The sequence below is a fragment of the Genypterus blacodes genome, unplaced genomic scaffold (genome assembly GCF_046128005.1).
Source record: "Genypterus blacodes isolate CSIRO-AG114 ecotype Tasmania unplaced genomic scaffold, CSIRO-AGI_Gbla_v1 ptg000067l_1, whole genome shotgun sequence".
Taxonomy (NCBI): domain Eukaryota; kingdom Metazoa; phylum Chordata; class Actinopteri; order Ophidiiformes; family Ophidiidae; genus Genypterus; species Genypterus blacodes.
Window position 1 is genome coordinate 9511642 of NW_027466879.1, and position 18793 is coordinate 9530434.

Sequence of the window (18793 nt, forward strand, 5' to 3'; positions counted from 1 at the left end):
TAGGCAGCATCCAGATGGATCCTGAACTAGTTCATCATTATACAAGATATGCCCTCGCAAGTAAAAGCTAAACAATGTGGCTACGATCGTGATCCATGAAAGAAACCAGACCTTTCAGGGTGAAGAAACATGCTGAGGCTATGATGGACAAAGTGTCCAATTAATTTCATAACTTCATGTAGAGGAGCATTTAGAAACTTTGTATAATGAATCAACAAAATCAATGTTTAGTCAGTCAGTGTTAATATAAAGATTGTTATATTGTTTTGGGAAGTTGTCACCAAAATGATCAGGATTCTTGTCTTGAATGATGATAGATTTGAGGACCTCCCAGCTAGATGTCAACCTTCAATTGTGTGTGTGTGTGTGTATGTGTGTGTGTGCCTGCGTGGCTCCCAAATAACCTCAGTAGCCCTTTACACGGCGATGCTTGACATCGGTGTCTGCCCCTCCTCGCATCCTTTCCGTATTTAAAAATCACCGGAACTTAATTACATAATAAAACGCTCACTCTAATGATGGACTGACAGAATGGTAAGTTTTCCCTCATGTCACACAACGAGGATACTAATCATCCACCTAACTGAAGAGATCAGCTTTGTTAACAGTGAGAGGACACGTTTGACTCCTCTAACCCTCTGGAAGAAGTGATTGTGTATTAATGTATGTATTGTGCTGTATTGTTGCATGTTTTGATTTATTCATGACTGTTTTGAAGCACTGACCAAAGATAGTGTTTAATGGATGGACTTTGTTGTCTGCTGCTGATGGTGGAGAGTCAACTGGAGCTTAAATCAGACCAAAACCCATATAAGGTCGTTCTCAAATCTATAGTTTCACCCTGTTTCCCCTCATGAAATGAACCAAAACAGGAGCCACGTCAGAACACAGGAAGTAGTTTACTCTGTGGAGATGATTTGGGCCATATTCTAACTCATCCTCCTGTGAAGTCGAAGGTCCATAGTTGAGCTGTTAAGATGTGAATGTAGCGGAAAGTTGATATGTTACAACTTTTCACAGCTTTTTGATTTGCTACGGCGAATCAAAGATGTTGTTTACGATGACGTTTACTTCGTTTAAGAAGGCATAAAGACTTAGTTCCTCTCCAGATTTAGCTTGTGACCGGACCTGAGTGTGATTGCTGTGTTCAGATGTGGCCAGTAATAATAATGATGACAGAGTCCAGTTCAATGAGACTAAATCAGACCCAAACAGCTCTTGTTGTTGTTTATGCTCCTGTACAGAATGATCTCCAGTCAGCTCTCCACACAATCAAGGTGAAACTGAGACTCTAAAGCCCATAATCACATGTAGACCCTCTGAGAAATCCACACACGATGAGTCTGTACCCATCCTACCGACTGATCCAAGTCCATTTCCACACAAATGCTGATAACTTTTAATCACATTTAGGTTCTAAAGCCTAAGTGATTTATTACTTTACAACTTTAATACGCTGGAGTCAATCATCGTTTTTATAATTTCACTTTCTATTCAATTTGCCAAAAAGCTTGACTAGACACAACAATTGAAAATGTTGACATTTCTTCCAATCCTTCCAAACTCCAATTATCCATTTGGAAAAATGATAGAATGAGAAAGGAAATCTAAAAAAATAAATGTCTCGAAAAAGACTGATACTAGAGATGTTGTGGATTTGTAGTTGTTTGTAGAAAATTCGGGAACAATTGAATAGAATCAAAGAATAAAGTTACGTCCGAAGAATCTAAAGGCCTCTGAAAAAAATTACACATTTTACAAATATTTTGCAGGTACAAGAAAGAAAGAAAGAAAGAAAGAAAGATAGAAAGAAAGAAAGAAAGTTTGACCTCATGTGATGCCATATGAAACATCATACGTATGTGATTACAGGCTGTAATTCAAAATGACGAAAAGACGAGGAACCATTTCTCCTGGTTGGCAAAAATTTTAAACTTAAAACTGAGTGGAATAAAAACTTATCCTGCCTTTGTGTGGACATGGCCTGAAAAAAAAGAATCCAACCTTGCTCAGTTTGGAGCCACTTATACCCCCTCAAAATCTGACTTCCCTCAGCTGACGAGTCTCCGTTTCCCCGGCAGCACTCCTCTCCTCATCCCTCCATCACATACTCTTCCTCTCCTCTCGTTAACCCCATTGCTCATCTTGTTGTTTGTTCTCTCTGTTTTTTCTTTTCTTCCCCGTCTGTGTAGGCAGCCCGTTGAGTAACTTCTTTGACGTAATTAAACAGCTTTTTTCAGACGAGAAGAACCAAGCGTCCCACTCCCCCGGCGCCCCCGCCACGTCTAGCTCCCCCGCCAAGCATGCCCCGAGCAGCAAGCCCAATGACTCTAAGTGCCCCCCTGGCAAAGACAAAACAAAGATGGCGGCCAGCAACAGGACACAGGAACAACCTTAAGGAGGCGTAGCTGTGCATGACTAGACGAAAAGCAGTATGAGGTCATTAGAGAATGACAGAGGAGAGCTGCAACTTTGCCCTTTAGCTAGAAATGTTGCTCTTCAAAAACAAAAAGAAAAATCTACTTTTTTGCCTATAAACTTTTGTACTGTATAATGGGAATGGCTATTTCAGTTTAAGAGTCGATCAGTATTTTACAATAAGTAACTAATGTAGCTTTGATGTCCCGACCCTTGTGTCCCTCTGTCCCTTCTGTCCTTGGGGGGGGGAGGGGATCTGGAACTGAATGTGTCACTCAGAGCTCAAGTACAAAGTGCAAGTGAACTAAGCAGCTGTTTAGCCACCAGGGGGCGCCCAAACACAATGACACACTGGCTTTGGGGTCCATCTTTTCTTTTTTTCACAAGTTCAGCATTTTATGGGAGACGTCCTGATTTTGTTGCAGTGCCACCCAATATGCAAATTGCATTTATAAGATATTTGTGGATTTTGCCAGATTTTAGGGATGGAAGAATCCAAATTTGGGGATTTGTGTGTGACTACACTAGATTTTGAGAGCGAAGAAGTGTGTACACAACTTTGGGATTGCTGAAAAGAGTCTTGCAATCTTAACTTTAATAAAATTGGAGGTTTAGGGATGTTATAAATTTGAGATAACCTATTTTGCTTTGACCAAATATTGGAATTTAAGGTCACTTGAACTATTTTGATGATTAAAAGAAATACATGGTGCTATTCCAACTCTGGATTTATAACAAATGTATTTTGGGAGGTGCTACAATACACAATCTAAACACTCACACACTCAAACACACTTTCACAAGTGAAACCTCTCGGGACACCATCAAATTGAACATTTTCGTGTTAAAACTAATAATTTGAGGACATTACAGATTATTTTATGATTATTGGGTATGGTGCTAAATTTGGTGATTAAGGGATAAAAGATGATTGGATGATAAATACATTTAGTGGACCCTTTCCTTATTTAGGAAAGGATAATATACTTTTAAGTCAGTGAAGCACATTCGTGGCTTTAGAATCAGAATACCTAACTGGGTGTGATGGTAGAGTATTAAAGCATTTTTTTAGAGTCTATAAACGTAATTTCAGGCTTTACACATTTTAGAAATTGGGGGCACTTTGAACAAAATCAACCAGTGTCATACAGCTCTTAACAGTTTCATCTTTTTAATCACATTGGTTAAGTTTAAGCAGGTATTTTGAATTTGGGGGTTGGGTTTGTCATCAAATCCTGCTTTGGGTCTCAGACATGTTTGGGCCGGCCCTGTGTGTGTGCTCCTCAGAGTGTGTGATGACTTGTCTCTGCCACCAGGAATCATCCATAATAACTATTAACAGCCAACATGAGCTCTTGGGATCCAGCTGACCGATCCAGAGAGCCAGAAACAGAAGAAAGGAGGGAGGATCCCCCCTCTCCCCCTTCCTCACCTCTATCCAAACTCCACCTGTCCACTTTTTTTTGCCCTCTTTGCTCCACCAGGCCAAACACAGAGACGTCTCTCTCTCTGAAGAGTTGTAAAAAGAAAAAAAGCCTTAAGACAGTGATGTTTGTCAAACTCCTACACACACACATCCTCTCTCCTATTTTCTCTTCTATTTCTCCTACATGTACATAAACACACACTCACACACACGTACTCACTTCAGCACATCCACACACACACACACACACATAAACATACACAACTTCTTTTGTGGGATGTAAGGACAATGCACAAGCTGACAAACAAACAGGACGGATGAAGACGCCCAGACGGTCGCTGGCTGGATTGTATTTGTTTTTAATGTCGTCTTTCTCGGTGAATGATGGATTTTAACGCCAGAACTCAATCTCTCGCTGCAGCATTTCTGTAAATGAAATGGGTTCTGGCGGTTTCAAAAGTTGCCCAAAAAGTATGATGAAGTACTCTTTTAGGGGGGGAGGGAGGGGAGGGAGGGAGGGGGGGGTAGTATTACATAAATGAATGATCTATTCTGTTGTACAGACTTAAAAAATGTTCTGTATGTACAAAAACTGTGTAGTCGTGACATTATGTTTAGAATTGTGTTGCCACATTTTTTTTTTTTTTTTTTTAATTCCCGGACAGTCTTTGTCTGTAACAATGAAACGTCTCATTTTTCCGTTTGCACTTTCTATGAGTGAAACTTGGGTTCAGTTTAAACACGTTGGCACATGAAACATGTATGAAATGTTGTTGTTTTTTTTGTTCAGTTTCTTTTCAAGTATCTGCAGGATTCAGACAATATTGAACTGCTGTGTATATTTTTGTACTTTTATTGTATTTTGTCATTTTTGGGTCTTAATTTATTCTCAGTTATTTATATGAAAGCTGTAGAGAATGTTTCTTAAGTCAAATTATTTAAGGATATTTTTGTCATATTTAAGTTATTGATCATTGAGAAAGTGTTTGCGCTCACTGTAATATACGTTTGGAAAATGATTTACCGTAATTTAAGAATGTAGACTAGCCTCTTTGAGAGGGACAAACCCTTTGTTGAGAATTGTCCATTTTCTTCTCCCTGCGTGTATGAAGACTCAAAACTCAGCAAACTCTCATTCTGTAAATAAGCCAAGTTCACTGATAAGCTTATTTAAAAAACCAAGGGGATTCCTACTCTTAGCTTTGACCTCGTATGGTTGTTTGCATGTTCAGCATTCGTCTTTTCTTTGCATGTCGTCGTTGGAATTGTTCTGCCGTTTCCCTTTTCTCTCCGACTTTCTTCACTTATTTTGTTCTCTGTATTTACGTTCTTTATGTGCATTAGCTTTCATTTGCCTTTTGGATTTGTTTTTCCTCTTTCCGATTACTTTGCACACAGTAACTGTGCGATGCATCCTCCTTATTCATTCTCTCAAAGAGGGACCTAACGATCGGGTCGCTCACTCACAGCTGGCTGGGTGTGTGACGGTACCAGAGAGAACAATAAAAGCAATACCTATCATTGTTCGCTTTGCTCTTTTTTTTATATTGTGGGAATTCCAGAGAACACAGATCAGACCGGGAGCGTTTAGTACTGAGCAGGATGACCACTATGGCAATGTTTCCCCTTGTGATGTTATACTGTGAACAACTTCAGTGCTAAAAGGAAATAAATCTGTTGACTTTGGAGACGTGTGTGAGGGTCGTTTGGTGCAGAAGCTTGCCTACAGTTTGGATTATTCAAAACTTTATTCACAAAAATGGGAACATAATTTGACAAGCTTCAAGGCAGCTGGAAGAAATTTTTCATTGACTTGAAAGTTTCAAAAAAGTTTTATAGTTAAAAACCCTTCCTAACAGCATAAAGATGGACACATACTAACAAAGTGGAGCAAAGTTATCAATCTGCTTTTCTAAATTGTGTCATTTGCTGACATTTTGTAAAGATTTCAACTCCTCAAACTAAACTGTTCATGACTGATGAATCATCAACAGTCAATCATCCAAGTTCATTTAAACTCAAAGAACATCTACTTTAGACAGACCTAATCATAATAATAAATATTAGATTTAAGAGATTTAGTAAGGCAGGAGTTTGAATATATTTTCTACAAAACGCTGCATATATAAACCAAAAAACGATACAAAAACTTTAAATATCCTTCATGTGAGTAAGTTTGTAGTCATTCGTTTTCAAATCGTCCAATAGTCGTTACACAAATAAAACTTATTCTGATTACAATCTAAAACTGCAACTAACAGGCATTTTAAATAAATCTAATTTTAGATTAGATCATTCAGCAAAACAACTTTTTTGTTCTTTAATATTGACAAACTGACAAAAGTTATCAAAGTCCTTAGTGGCTCTCCACTTGCAGTGATTCATCTGACTGACAGTATAAAAACATGGATTCTTATTATGTATGCAGCAACAACAAAAATAAGCAAATACTCACACTGGATTATCAAATAAATTAGACCAGGAAATGTGGATATTTTTACCTAATAAATAATTAAAAGATAATTTTCTTTCATCGCTTTAGCACTAAAAAAATCATCATCATCATCATCCTCCAACTACTGGTTACATTGGTCACTTGGGTCGAGATAAATACATTTTTACAATAAAAAACAGCTTCAAATAGACTATTTGTTGCAGCCCCTTCTACCTCTTAACTAACATGAGGTTACTAATAAGGTTTATGTGGAGATATACTGTTTGTAATATATCAATATGTACACACTTCAGTTTAAAACCCAGGTTAATCAGGTGTTAACTATAAGTACATCATACTCCAGAGTGCATTACATCAATCAGATTTGAGGCACTTCACTTCACTTCATTCAGAGTAAAATATTATACTTACTATATTTACCCCACTGCATTTAAATGAAAGCTGTAGTTACTACTAGCAAATTCGCATTTTCAGACATCTGCGATCTGTTCAAGAAATGTACGTTTTAGGTATAATCTGAATTTATGTGAGTATTTGCTCTACCGTTTGAGTCCCCTGTAATGAGGCTCTTTACTCTCGACATGTGGAGTGGTCTGTGTAAAGTCTGTGTATCAGTGTGACCTCTAGATCCCTGAGGAGGGCCGGTCTGTGTTGGTCCTGGACACGCCCTGACCCGAAGCAGGTGCTGGTCCTGGGGCAGAGCAGCTCCCGAGCGACCCCTCCTAGCAGCAGACGGTGGAAGTCCTCCATGTCCAGTAGCTGATCCATGTTCTGCAGGAAGAACCCTTCACAGAACCTGATGAGTTCACCTGCTCCATGATGCTACACACACAAACAAGAGCCCCTTTTACACACAGTATGAAAATGCAATCTCAGTGTCAATGCAGACATCAGGCATGTGTCCCTACAGTCCACACCGCATTCACACCTGGCAGTTTATGGCTACTTATTCCAGAACATTCCACCTTATACTGAATATGAAACGTTCACGGAGCGGAATGTCTAAATGTGTCCTTTACAGTGCACCGTACAAAACAGATCTCAGTGGAGCTCAGTCTGTTGAATGTGTGTGAATTCATACCTTGGCAGCCTGGTAGATGCTCACAGCATTTGCCAGCGTCAAACTCTCTGACAGTTGGATCTCACAGCTCCTCTGCAGGCCTCTGAGCTGGAACAAACTGGACACTGGCAGCAGCTACAATACAAACACATTTTTTGTTATTTGAATGATTTAGAGAAATTATTCTGACTAAAAACACAGAAAGAAAGGAATCGCTTTTTTTATGTTCTTCAACAACAACACTCTTTTATAAGTCCCATCTAAAAGGTTCCACAAAAAAAAAAAATAGAAAGCTTAAATTAAAAATTTAAGTATAATTTTGTATAGAAACATTTTAGGAAACAAATGCAGAAAATTCTTTCACACGTGTCATTCAACTATTTTTTCACCTGTCCCCCACTGTTAAGGCTTGTTTACAAGTGTCACATTTTCATTGTACACTTTAAGTGATCAATTAAAGCCAAATTCAAAAGGCAAGATTACAAAAGTGACCCCAGACAGTTCGGTCAGCAAAGCAGCAGCCTCTCCATGATGTTGATACCTTTATTGCATCCAAACATGACAAATCCACTCCGTCTGTTCCTCCACAGTACAGAAACTTCATCATCATCTGCAAAGAAACACACACACACACACACGTCAGCATGAGGGACTTAACCATGTTAAACTGAACACTGTGCCCGATTTGAGGTTGAAGGTCACGTCCCACCTGAAACGTGCTGTAGGTCATGTGACTGATGTGGATGATGTTATCAGGAGAATCGGCGAGCATTGTGCGAAACCTGATGGGAACAAATGTGAAGAGTATGTAATTAACCTCTGACATTTTTTATTTCTTACTACATTAAGGCTAAATTTGTATTTTTATAGTTTTTGGCCTACATGTCCATTGTTCATTTACATTACTTTACACTGAAGGTACAGGGGGCTTTCAATGTATCGTATCAATGTGGGAAATCAACATTTGAAAATTTTCCTGCCAAATTTATAGCTTCAAAAAGGACATTCTGGCATAAAAGCATTTAATGATTCAAAAATGTAATATCAATTGTGTTATGTCGAGGATAAACTGGGTGTAAAGTGAAATCAGACCTGTCTGACGCAGACATCAGCAGCACCCTGTGAGCGAAGAAAGGGCGTCCCTCCACCATGAACGTCACGTCGGACATTTCCTGATTGTTCAGGAAGTGGACGTCTGAGCAGAGACACACACAGAGCAGACAATCATTCTGCTGAAAAGTACATACAAGGTCCAAGGGCGTCTTAGTAAAAGTTCCATCAAAGAGGTTCATGGTATATATTAGTGAAACTGATTGAGTAAAATAAGGTCTCAAAGTTACCTAGCTGTGTGAACAGAGTGATGTCCATAGTTGGGATGGGAGGAACAGGACTGCAGCCGTAACAGTGGGCAAACACTGACGCCAGCCTCTTGGTTATCACATAGTCCTAAACAGAGAGAATGTGTGGATATTGATAAATTATACTTCAAAATGTCCTGGTTTGGTATGAAACATTGCCAGTGACTATTATCTACTCTCTAGCAGTGCAGTGAAGACCAACACAAACACAAACACAGTATTGCAGCTGCACCTTGCTGGTCTCCATCATGCTGAACATGAGAGGCACTCCAGTGGAGATGACCTCGGGGCCGTACTCCTCCGCCCTGATGCAGGTGAACTCTGTGAGCAGGGCCACGGTGACCTCGTCCCTGCACAGCTGCTGAGCCCTGAGGAGAGACTCCAGCCAGGTGTGGAGCCTCCAGGGAACACCTGAGCACAAACATGGAAGCAGACTTTACACCACAATCGGTCACTCAAAGACAGCAGAAAACCTCCATCATCTAATGCAGCACTTTCATTTAACGCTTTACAGCTCTGTACAATACTTATAGTACAAGTGCAGTTACTCTTCTACTAGATTCACATTAACACATTATCTAGTCCAAAGTCCAAACTAGTCCAAAGTACAGTTGAGTCTAGAATCTTGTCTAGTTCGGCATTTTGTCTTGAATCTCTATAGTCTAAGTCTTGTCATGTCTAGGCACCAACTAGACAAGAACAAGGCTGTAGACTAGACAGCCTTGTCTTGTCTAGTTTGGTCCTTTGTTGAGACTTGTCAAGTCTGTAGTCTTGACTAGCGTCCTTTCATCCAGGTGACTCTCGGTTTTCTCACCCATGGCTCGGAGCTCCATGGTTACGTCCAGGTATCCGTGCTCTGCGCTGTAATATGCTGCCTGCTGCAGAGCTTTCATCCTGGCTTTACACAGCCTGGGAACGGGGCTGGAGGAGGAGGGGGGAGAGCAAAGTCTGGGAGTTTTCACCTCCTCTTCCTCCACACCTTCAGCAAGGATCTCCTCCAGAGACAGGATGTCCTCCTTGCTGCGCTGGGGTTGAAGCAGCAGCCTCCTGAGGATGTTCCTGAAGAGGAAGAGGAGGCTGCTGAGTGGTCTGCTCATTAAATTTGCTGCATCCCTGAAGGAAGTAGAACTACATGTTGAACTCAGAGGCTCACCTGTGCCCGTGTGCTGCAGCGTAGCTGTAACAGTTCATATCTTCGTACAGTGGGGATGCCAGTGAATTCCCATGATGCACTCTGAGCAGTGGGTCTGCTCCATGGGTGAGTAACACACTCACCATCTCGTAGTAACCTGAAAGATTTAAGAGGTGAAGGAATGCAGCTGGTGGATTTACTCAATTCAGGAAGTCTAAAACGTCTCTAAAAGTATTCATACTACATGGTACTAAAGAATTTTAAATTCCCATTACAAGTACAGGTCCTGCACTACTTAGGTAAAGGGTATTTGTTGAATTTGTTAGATTTTGAAGCTGAAGTAATGAAGGAAAGAGGAGCGGTCTACCTGCAGCAGTAGCTAGCTGTAGCGGCGTCTCCGTCCAGCTCTCCTGTCCGTCCAGCTCCGCTCCTCCCTCCACGTCTGCTCCAGCCTCCAGCAGCAGCTGTGATAAGCACCACGCCAGCACGTTAGGCCACAAGCACAATAAGCATATACAGAGCCTTAAAGCTATACATCCGTTATGTTAATATAGAGGATTCAATGGTATATTTAATGGTCCGAAACCCTTCCGCCACATACCTGAGCCACAGACAGGTGACCGTGCAGCACAGCGAAGGTCAGCGCCACCCACCGCCTACTGCCTGGGTGAACCGATGGGTGCATGGGAGAGCAGCCTGGCACCTATGCACACACACACACACATACAAACAGCAGAGGTCTTAGTCACACACATCCAGCTCAGGTGAGATGTAGAAAGCTCTTGGGCGAAAGTTAGCAGCCAGATTTACCTGCAGGTCCAGCTTGGCTCCGCCCTCTATGAGCACCTGGACCAAAGCTTCATCTCCCGCTGCCGAGGCGTACATGAGGGGAGTCATTCCCTGAGCAAACACAAGGACAAGTTTAAACAGACTTTTATTTATCAAACTAGGGATGTAAAATGTATCACAAATTATTCTATCCAACAAATGTATCTTTCTCCATTTGCTCATTCTTCGTTCATTCGTTTAAAAGTCTTAAAATATCGTTTACATTCATTTATTGTATTTTTTTATTGAAGCAAGCATTTGTGGGCACACAGTTATAGGACATTTTGGAGATACAGAAACAGGGGGAAAAAGAGAGAGAGAGAAAAGAAAGAAGGTTGTATATTTGTATATTTGTATAGTTGTATTATTATTGTTCCTTTATTTTAGATTTATGATCCTTAATACTTGACAGCTTTATACTAGACAGCTCACACATTTCCACATTGAGCATATCTTTTCTCACCTGGTCATCCATGGTATCGACGCCATCGGCACCCAGCAGCCGTTTGGCCTGATGCAGCAGATCTGCTCGGCCGCAGCAGAGCATCCTGAAGCCCAAATTCAGCTGGAACTTCACAGAAGCCGCCTCAGCATCCAGACACTTGAAGGACTGGAAGCAGCACTCAGACCTACACATGGAGGGGGGGGTAACTTCAACCACTAAGAACACACTCAACACACAACAATGGCCATCTCCTGATCATCTTCACTTATCGCAAGCTTTTTAATGATTTCCAAAATGATCTAAATGGAGATGCCAAGCCAGGATTTTAAATAAGCTAAATAAGTTAAATTTATGAGATCATTTTTAGGAGAAAGGTCATAATTTCACCTCAGCTGTCTGGGCTCACAATCCAGTCCTGGGAGGAGCAGCCTGGCTGTTTGTCTGACGTCATCGCTGTCCACCAACAGGCTGCGGCGATGTTCGGCATGCACCACAGCCGTCCTGATCCACTCCATGAGCGGAGGGAGGAGCGAGAAGGGCCTGCAGAAGGACGAAGAAGAGGAAGACGGCGGTACAATTAAAGATCTCTCAAATGTAGATGATGATGATAAACAGAAAAACTGCACTGTAAACTGCTGTACATGTGTACACACACACACACACACACACACACACACACACACACACACACACACACACACACACACACACACACACACACACACACACACACACACACACACACACACACACACACACACACACACACACACACCTCTCTTTGCTCAGTGTCATGGTTGGAGGCTCCAGGTTGGGGTTCTCCATGGATTCCATCTGCTGGCTGGACAGGAAGTAGTAGAGCGTGCGGAGTGCATCAGGGGCCCAGGATACTGACGGCTGATTGGCTGCGCGGACAGGGCTGGTGGAGAGATTGGAGCTGCGCAGACGCTGCATGTGATGCATCGCTCGGGACACAAGGTCACCTGCAGGACAACGCACAATCACATATCGAGATTTTCCATATTTCCATTACATTTCCATAAATTAAAGTACTGGATTCTTAGATTATGACTTGTATTTCTAGCTTTTATTTATACAAAAGCTTGGCTCATTAGTAGAAAATTGATTGACAGTATTGGCCTCCTTGTCTAGTTTCTTTTTTCAGGTGTTTTACTTCAGACTCACTTGTGTTTCTATCTTTGTGTTAGTTTGAGACCTTCTCACCCTGCAGCTCTGCAGCTCTGTAGGGTGTGAAGGTCTCCTGTTTTGAGGTACAAACCTCAGCTTGTTATGTAACTGAGGGGACCTGGCAGCTGGTAATGACCTGTCCCAGGAGGCCCATGCACTTTAAACAAACACACACACACTCACTGAGCTCTGTGATGCTGCCCACACAGGTGGTCAGCAGCGACTGCTCCAGTGTTCGCAGCTCCAGTTGGATGTAAGCGTCCTCCCGGCTCTCCCTCTGCTCCTTGGGAACCCTTGTGTACGGGCTGACATGTGCTGGCAGAGACAATTCACCTGAACACAACAACATGTTTAAGTTTGACATGTTTTTGCTAGGAGCCATGCCACTTTGACAGTATTCACACACACCATACACACACACATCATACACACACAAACAGCTTCATCTGAAATGCAGCAACTACCCAAACACTGTGTGTGTGTGTGTTACATTGTGAGTGGTGTCTGCATGAACCATAGAGGGAGTAGTATGCATGTGATGTGAAGTGCACACCCTTAAACTAAAACACACACACACACACACACACAATCCTGTTCATTGTGTCTCACTAAACTAAGCATTTGCTGACTCTTGACCTTCCACACAATGAAAGCATGTTCAGTGAGGTCCGGGTAAAACCCTGAGCGATGTGATGATCAGGCAACACACACACACACACACACACACACACACACACACACACACACACACACACACACACACACACACACACACACACACACACACACACACACACACACACACACACACACACACACAAAATCATTTCAAATAAATTAATCAAATTACTTTTTTACTTGCTATTAACACCCCAAACAATAAAATTATGTTTAAAAAAACAAAAGTGAATAAGTAGAAGTCATCAATATGTAACCACACACACACACACATCCATACATGTGGACACACAAACTGATTAATATGTGTTAGGGAAGTCATCATTATTATTTATATTGTTATCATTGCTTGGAATTGTCGACTCATTAATAATGCCAAATTATATATTTCATGTTTATTGAAATATTCCCCGTTGCCAGATGATTTTGCTCCCGATGACCTCAATCCAGGTCAACTCAGTATTCATGCACAGCACCTTTCATGCCTGCCAGCAGAGCAGCTGGAGGATTTCCACCATCTTCCTCACCGCGACTTGTTGCTGTAACTGTATTAGATCAAGACGTAGCAGAGAAGTTTTGAAAGTGTTTCGCATGTTCTGATGTTTTCCAGCTGAAGAACAAGATTCCCATGAAGTAGGAACCAAAGTGTTCTTTGTCACAGCATCGAAACATGAACAGCTGAGACTTAGACAGGCTGATATCGGCCCGAGCAAATCCATCAGTGTGACAGCGCAGGATAACACACTCCTAGTTTGTAAAGAGTCGGGCTTTGTCTGGACTTTGAGAATGAAATCTTTGCTTCCAGAGGTGCAACAGGACTTTGCTGTGTGGCTTAATTGGTATTGATGACGGCGGCGTGTTTACAAAGAGCGGAACGTGTTCACCGACCGAACAAGCATCTATTCATGGTACACAACAGGAGACCAGTCTGCAGCGCACAGAGCACAAATGAGCGTTTTCTAATCCCTACCTGTGTAAAAGAAACCTCAGCTACTGTGTCCCCACACCAGCCGCTTACATACATAATCATGTGTGATTAAGTCATTTCCTTTCACTCTCTGCTGCTGTGTACCTGTGGCTGAATAAAAACAACACCACCCGCTTCCACGTCGTAAAGAGGTGTGTGTGTGTGTGTGCGTGTGTGTGTCAGTGAGCCCGTGTGGAAACAGAGCCACAGTCACCGGGCCTGAAAACAACAGCTCTTTTCTGCTGCGCGGCATAATGCTGCAACTGTTTGGTCGCGGGTGTAGAGGGGACAACAGAAGCACAGAGGGGGCTGAGGGTGTGTGTGTGTGTGTGTGTGTGTGTGTGTGTGTGTGTGTGAGGGGGGAGGAGGAGGGGGTCAAGGTCAAATAAAGATCATTAACACAGCAAATATACGCCTATTTGAAAGTGGCCTCTGTATTTGTTGGTAAGGTGATATGATGATGAACTTGAATACCTGAAACATCACCACTGTTAATACTATAAAAACAATAAGTCATGCTTTATGTAACAGACGATACAGCCGTGTGTGTGTGTGTGTGTGTGTGTGTGTGTGTGTGTGTGTGTGTGTGTGTGTGTGTGTGTGTGTGTGTGTGTGTGTGTCTCAGAGAGAGGGACAGAAGGACCAAAAAGCTGCAGTTTAAGTTTAATAAACTCCCAAAAAACACTTGCGCAGGTTTGGACCAGCAACCTCTCCACCAGGAATTAAAACTGATCTCAAACTTCTGAATCGGCATCAATTTAGCTCCATACTCAGTCTTTGTTGTTACTGCTATTAAAGGCTCACATGTCTCTAGATTTACAATCTTTGGCACCATAAATGCGACTTAATAGACACAATCTGCCATAATCTGGATCAATATCGAAATCTGGAGTCTCACTTTTGTGAAATAAGCAAAAATGTCCACAAATCTAACATTGTAAAACAGAATTCCTCGATCCAATATTCAAAATAACGTCCATCCAATTTCAATCAGAATCCCTCTGTTACTGCTGACAGACACATAAACGGGCCACAGGCTCGCTGGGGGAAATTAAAAGAGCTGTAAGGCAGTAGAGCTCCTGGGGTGAGCAGACAGAGGTGAAGGGGGAAGAACAGAGAAACAGCAGGGGGAAGTGTGTGTGTGTGTGTGTAGTCAGATTACACACACACAAACACACACACACAGGAATCCAACACTCACTACACTGTGCTACCAAACGTTCCTATAATGTAACTACCACCTGGTATCAATGTAAAGCTGTAAAGCAGAAGGAAACTGTTCCAGTCAGACAGTTTTAAAGGGCATTTTCTCATGGAAATATAAGACGCGTGTTACACGTATGTCAGAGTTTATTAGCGTTTATGTAGAGAAATGTTGGACTTTTTACTTCACTACATGTATCTGACAGCTGCCTTCTTTCCTTTCTGCTCTCATTCTCTTCTTATTTTGGTGTTTTCTTCTTCGTTTACATTGTTATGCTGTAATTAAAAGGCCTGTTTGCAGGAGGCTTACGTCAATACTTAACTATTATTTGAGAATAAATACAGGTCATTGATAATGTATATGATCTATATATTCATCCTTTTCCCCTCCCTCTTATTTTCTTCTAAACCTCATTTCTAATTCTTCCTGGTTTCCTTTTCTTCTTCCATTTCTCCTCATTTCCTCTTGTGATTCCTTCTTACCTCCTACTATTAATTTCCTACTTACTTCCCTAATTTCCTTTGCCAAATAATCTGAAAGCACAAAAATCTGGAGGTCGATTACGCAATAGATTTTGAGACTCCACATTTGTCTTCTTCGCTGGTACCATTTTCCCTTTGGATACATGAGTAGATTTCACGGCCATTGTTGAATTTGAAAAACTGAAGGAGTATTTTTCAACAGCAGTACTGAGGATTCCTTCAAAATAAAGGTTAAGAGACAAAACACAGCACTGATAGGATCTTTCACGATAAAACATTGCAGGGTAATAAATCAGATACTCATGATCTCATCAATCTCAATGATCAACACATCCCTCTCACCGGTAGATGTCTCACACTGATAATTGGCCCAAACATGTGACTTGTGAGAGAAAATCAATAACTTAATCCTTAACTTTCCTGAATTTGTTTCCTGTCAGATTTTCATAGGATTGGTCTGCAGATCTAAATCTGTCTGACAGATGAAGCACACTGCAGCCTTTAACGAGACAAAGTGGACACTAGCCGAGTGCTCGGTGCTGTGTGAACCATGCTGAGCCACACACACACACACACACACACACACACACACACACACACACACACACACACACACACACACACACACACACACACACACACACACACACACACACACACAGGTTTGGCCAGATTAAACTACCAAAACAAAGTCTTCGCGCCTTGTCTGACAGCGTGTTTCACATGTCTCTCTGTTTGGGTCACGTTTTCACCGCCAACTGGAGTGCAAAGGTCAAAGGTCAAAACGTCCCTCCATTTTTCTTTTGAAATCCTCAAATCCTTTGCGTCTTTATTGGTTAAACAAGTCGAAACCATGTAGACCCGAGCATGTTTTCTTTCTTTTCTCACTAAAGTTGGCCTCCCTGTGCTCTGTGGAGGAGATTGTTCTCGATTTGAAAGACAGCCCTGACCTCACAAAATCCCTTTGGATTGCCTCAAACATGCAATTTCAAGCACTGAACAGGGCTGAATATAAGAGATCCTGAAAAGTTCATACCTTGGAGATACTTGTATTCCCCAGGATTGCATTTTGTGTGTGTGTGTGTGTGTGTGTGTGTGTGTGTGTGTGTGTGTGTGTGTGTGTGTGTGTGTGTGTGTGTGTGTGTGTGTGTGTGTGTGTGTGTGTGTGTGTGTGTGTGTGTGTGTGTGTCTGTGTGAGTGCTGAGGCTGCAGACACTTCTCACACCACCGTGACACTGACACTGTGTGTGAACGACAGCTTCACTTTGTATTTACTTAGCAGAGCAGACTGAACCTGACAGAGCGGGAATCCAAGCTTCTGTGTGAAGGTAACAAGGTCACCGAGTGGCTCCTTTTGCAGCAGAATATGTGAACACAAGCATCAGACTCCTGCTACTTTATCATTACTAATCTTCCACATCCAAATCCTTAATTGTTGCTTGAATTGTATGTTTCCTGTCTGAGGGGCACAAACCTCACAGTGCTGGTGGACATCATACACTGATATATAGGAACCATCTAGATGTCAACTTTCCCAATGTGTACATGCAAAGTTTATACTCTATGATACCGTGTTGACAGTGTGTGGAACTGGTATGAACAAAGGAAGTTGTTGTTAGAAAGCAATAAATAAACTTCATAAACATACAGAAGACAAGACTTCTCTCTCTGAAATATCAGTGTTCATGTTGTTCATCCCTTACAACAGATCACCATGCTGTATTTGATCAAATAATAGTAAGAGGGTGAAACTCTGTTGTGGGTCTGAGTCACAGAAACAGGTGAAGTACATGTGATCCTCAGAGAGAGAGAAACACCTGCATTTACTGAGAGGAACAGGAAAATGGCCACATGTTTCATTACTACATACTTTCATGGTGAAGAAGATGTCGGTGTAACATACCGTTGGCATTCTTCCCGCAGATCAGGTGCTCGTAAGGCTGCAGCAGCCCCCACAGCTCCGCGTCGCTGTTCACGGTTGCTTCCAGCAGCTCAGCGGTCACAGGGCAGCAGCTGACGCGGCCACCTCGCTCTTCCTCTCCGCGCATCCTCACCGCCGCCTGCACAGCCCGTCCGGCCACCTCCTCCGCCAAACTCTCCAAGCACGCCGTCAGGTACACGGCCGCGTACTCGTGTACACGCACCGACACGCGTGTATCCACCATCCACCTGAAGAAGCGGCCCACGGAGAGCCGGAGCCCGCAGCGCGCAGACTTCCCCCGCTGGCGCACGGTGTCCCCGGAGCTCATGCAGTGCAGGGACTCGGCTCTGACCGAGGAGGAGATACATTTCTCGGCTAGAGTCCAGCTGAGCACCAGCCTCACTGCGCTCTGCACCTCCAGCCGCGTGCACCGCCGATGGAGCTCACTGAGCCGCTGGGCCTCTCTGGAGATCCGCACCAAGGCTCTCCGCAAGAGGACCGACAGGCGGTGGACAGCGTTCACCGTGAATGACGTCTCCGAGCCGGACACTTTACGCAGAACCTCTCGCAGTTCGGGCTCGGTCCAGGGATACTCCTCCAGCTCTGGCAGGCAGGGGCACTTAGCCAAGACCTCGGCAGCGACTTCGGCAGCATCCGGCACCGAGCTTACCGTGTCCCAGCTGCCGTTCCTGCTGCTCAGAGAGCCGGTGAGCTGCCAGCAGAGCCCCCGGTCAGGAGAGCCCCTGTGCGGCTGAGACCTGCAGGAGGACAGGCTGAGGGACTGGCAGGAGTCCCCGCGCACAAAACCCGGATCCAGACTCAGGTCCTCCAGGGCTTTCACCGAGCTTGACATGATAGATGGAGGGTTGTTTTTATGCGTTGATAACTTTACGCGCAGTGAATGTTTTCCATTTAAACTTTTAAGATGAAGGCCTGATGATGTTTGTGGGGATAAAACTGCGTAGGAGGAGCATACAGCTGTTGAATGACACGCTGCCAAAACTCGCCGAAATATAAAGAAGTGTTTTACTCACAACGGACCAATCAGAGCCACCGGTTGGCAAAGTTTGCTACCACGTTGTAGCGCCACCTAGTGGAAAGAATAATCTGACAAGCGCGACCTGAGTGGCAACCAACTGCAGCTGTGTGAAGAAAATAGAAATTATTCGAATTTTCACAGGCAGGATTCAAGTTTTGTGCAGATTTCATGTCCAAAATGTTTTTGTTTGGA

The 18793-nt window shown here is 42.8% G+C and overlaps 2 protein-coding genes across 3 annotated transcripts in view; one reads left to right on the top strand and one right to left on the bottom strand.

Moving 5' to 3' along the window:
* Positions 1 to 4323, top strand: part of LOC143004580 (serine/threonine-protein kinase BRSK2-like) — a 77290-nt gene extending 72967 nt beyond the window's left edge. For both annotated transcript variants that reach the window (XM_076155580.1, XM_076155582.1), the window contains one exon: positions 2193 to 4323. In XM_076155580.1, coding sequence (XP_076011695.1) covers positions 2193 to 2398 — 206 coding nt within the window. In that variant the 3' untranslated portion in view covers positions 2399 to 4323. The remainder of the gene's footprint in view (positions 1 to 2192) is intronic.
* A 1318-nt stretch (positions 4324 to 5641) lies between these two features.
* LOC143005001 (ankyrin repeat and BTB/POZ domain-containing protein 2-like) lies at positions 5642 to 18508 on the bottom strand. The gene is made up of 17 exons (XM_076156227.1): positions 17545 to 18508; positions 12494 to 12643; positions 11898 to 12105; positions 11510 to 11662; positions 11141 to 11306; positions 10660 to 10749; positions 10451 to 10552; positions 10217 to 10313; positions 9871 to 10006; positions 9532 to 9776; positions 8950 to 9128; positions 8700 to 8805; positions 8452 to 8554; positions 8069 to 8141; positions 7901 to 7969; positions 7381 to 7494; positions 5642 to 7121 (listed from the first exon to the last, which is right to left on the bottom strand). The coding sequence occupies exons 1-17, from the start codon at positions 18413 to 18415 to the stop codon at positions 6870 to 6872; spliced, it is 3114 nt and encodes a 1037-aa protein (XP_076012342.1). The 5' UTR covers positions 18416 to 18508; the 3' UTR covers positions 5642 to 6869.
* Between the last annotated feature and the right edge of the window lie 285 nt (positions 18509 to 18793).

Excerpts from the sequence above, each read along its gene's own strand:
- LOC143005001 (XM_076156227.1), bottom strand. The coding sequence starts at position 18,415 with ATGTCAAGCTCGGTGAAAGCCCTGGAGGACCTGAGTCTGGATCCGGGT. Across the intron at positions 10,553-10,659 it reads GAGCCAAGCTGGACCTGCAG|GTGCCAGGCTGCTCTCCCAT; the intron begins GTAAATCTGGCT and ends GTGTGTGCATAG. Across the intron at positions 8,806-8,949 it reads GCATGATGGAGACCAGCAAG|GACTATGTGATAACCAAGAG; the intron begins GTGCAGCTGCAA and ends CTCTCTGTTTAG.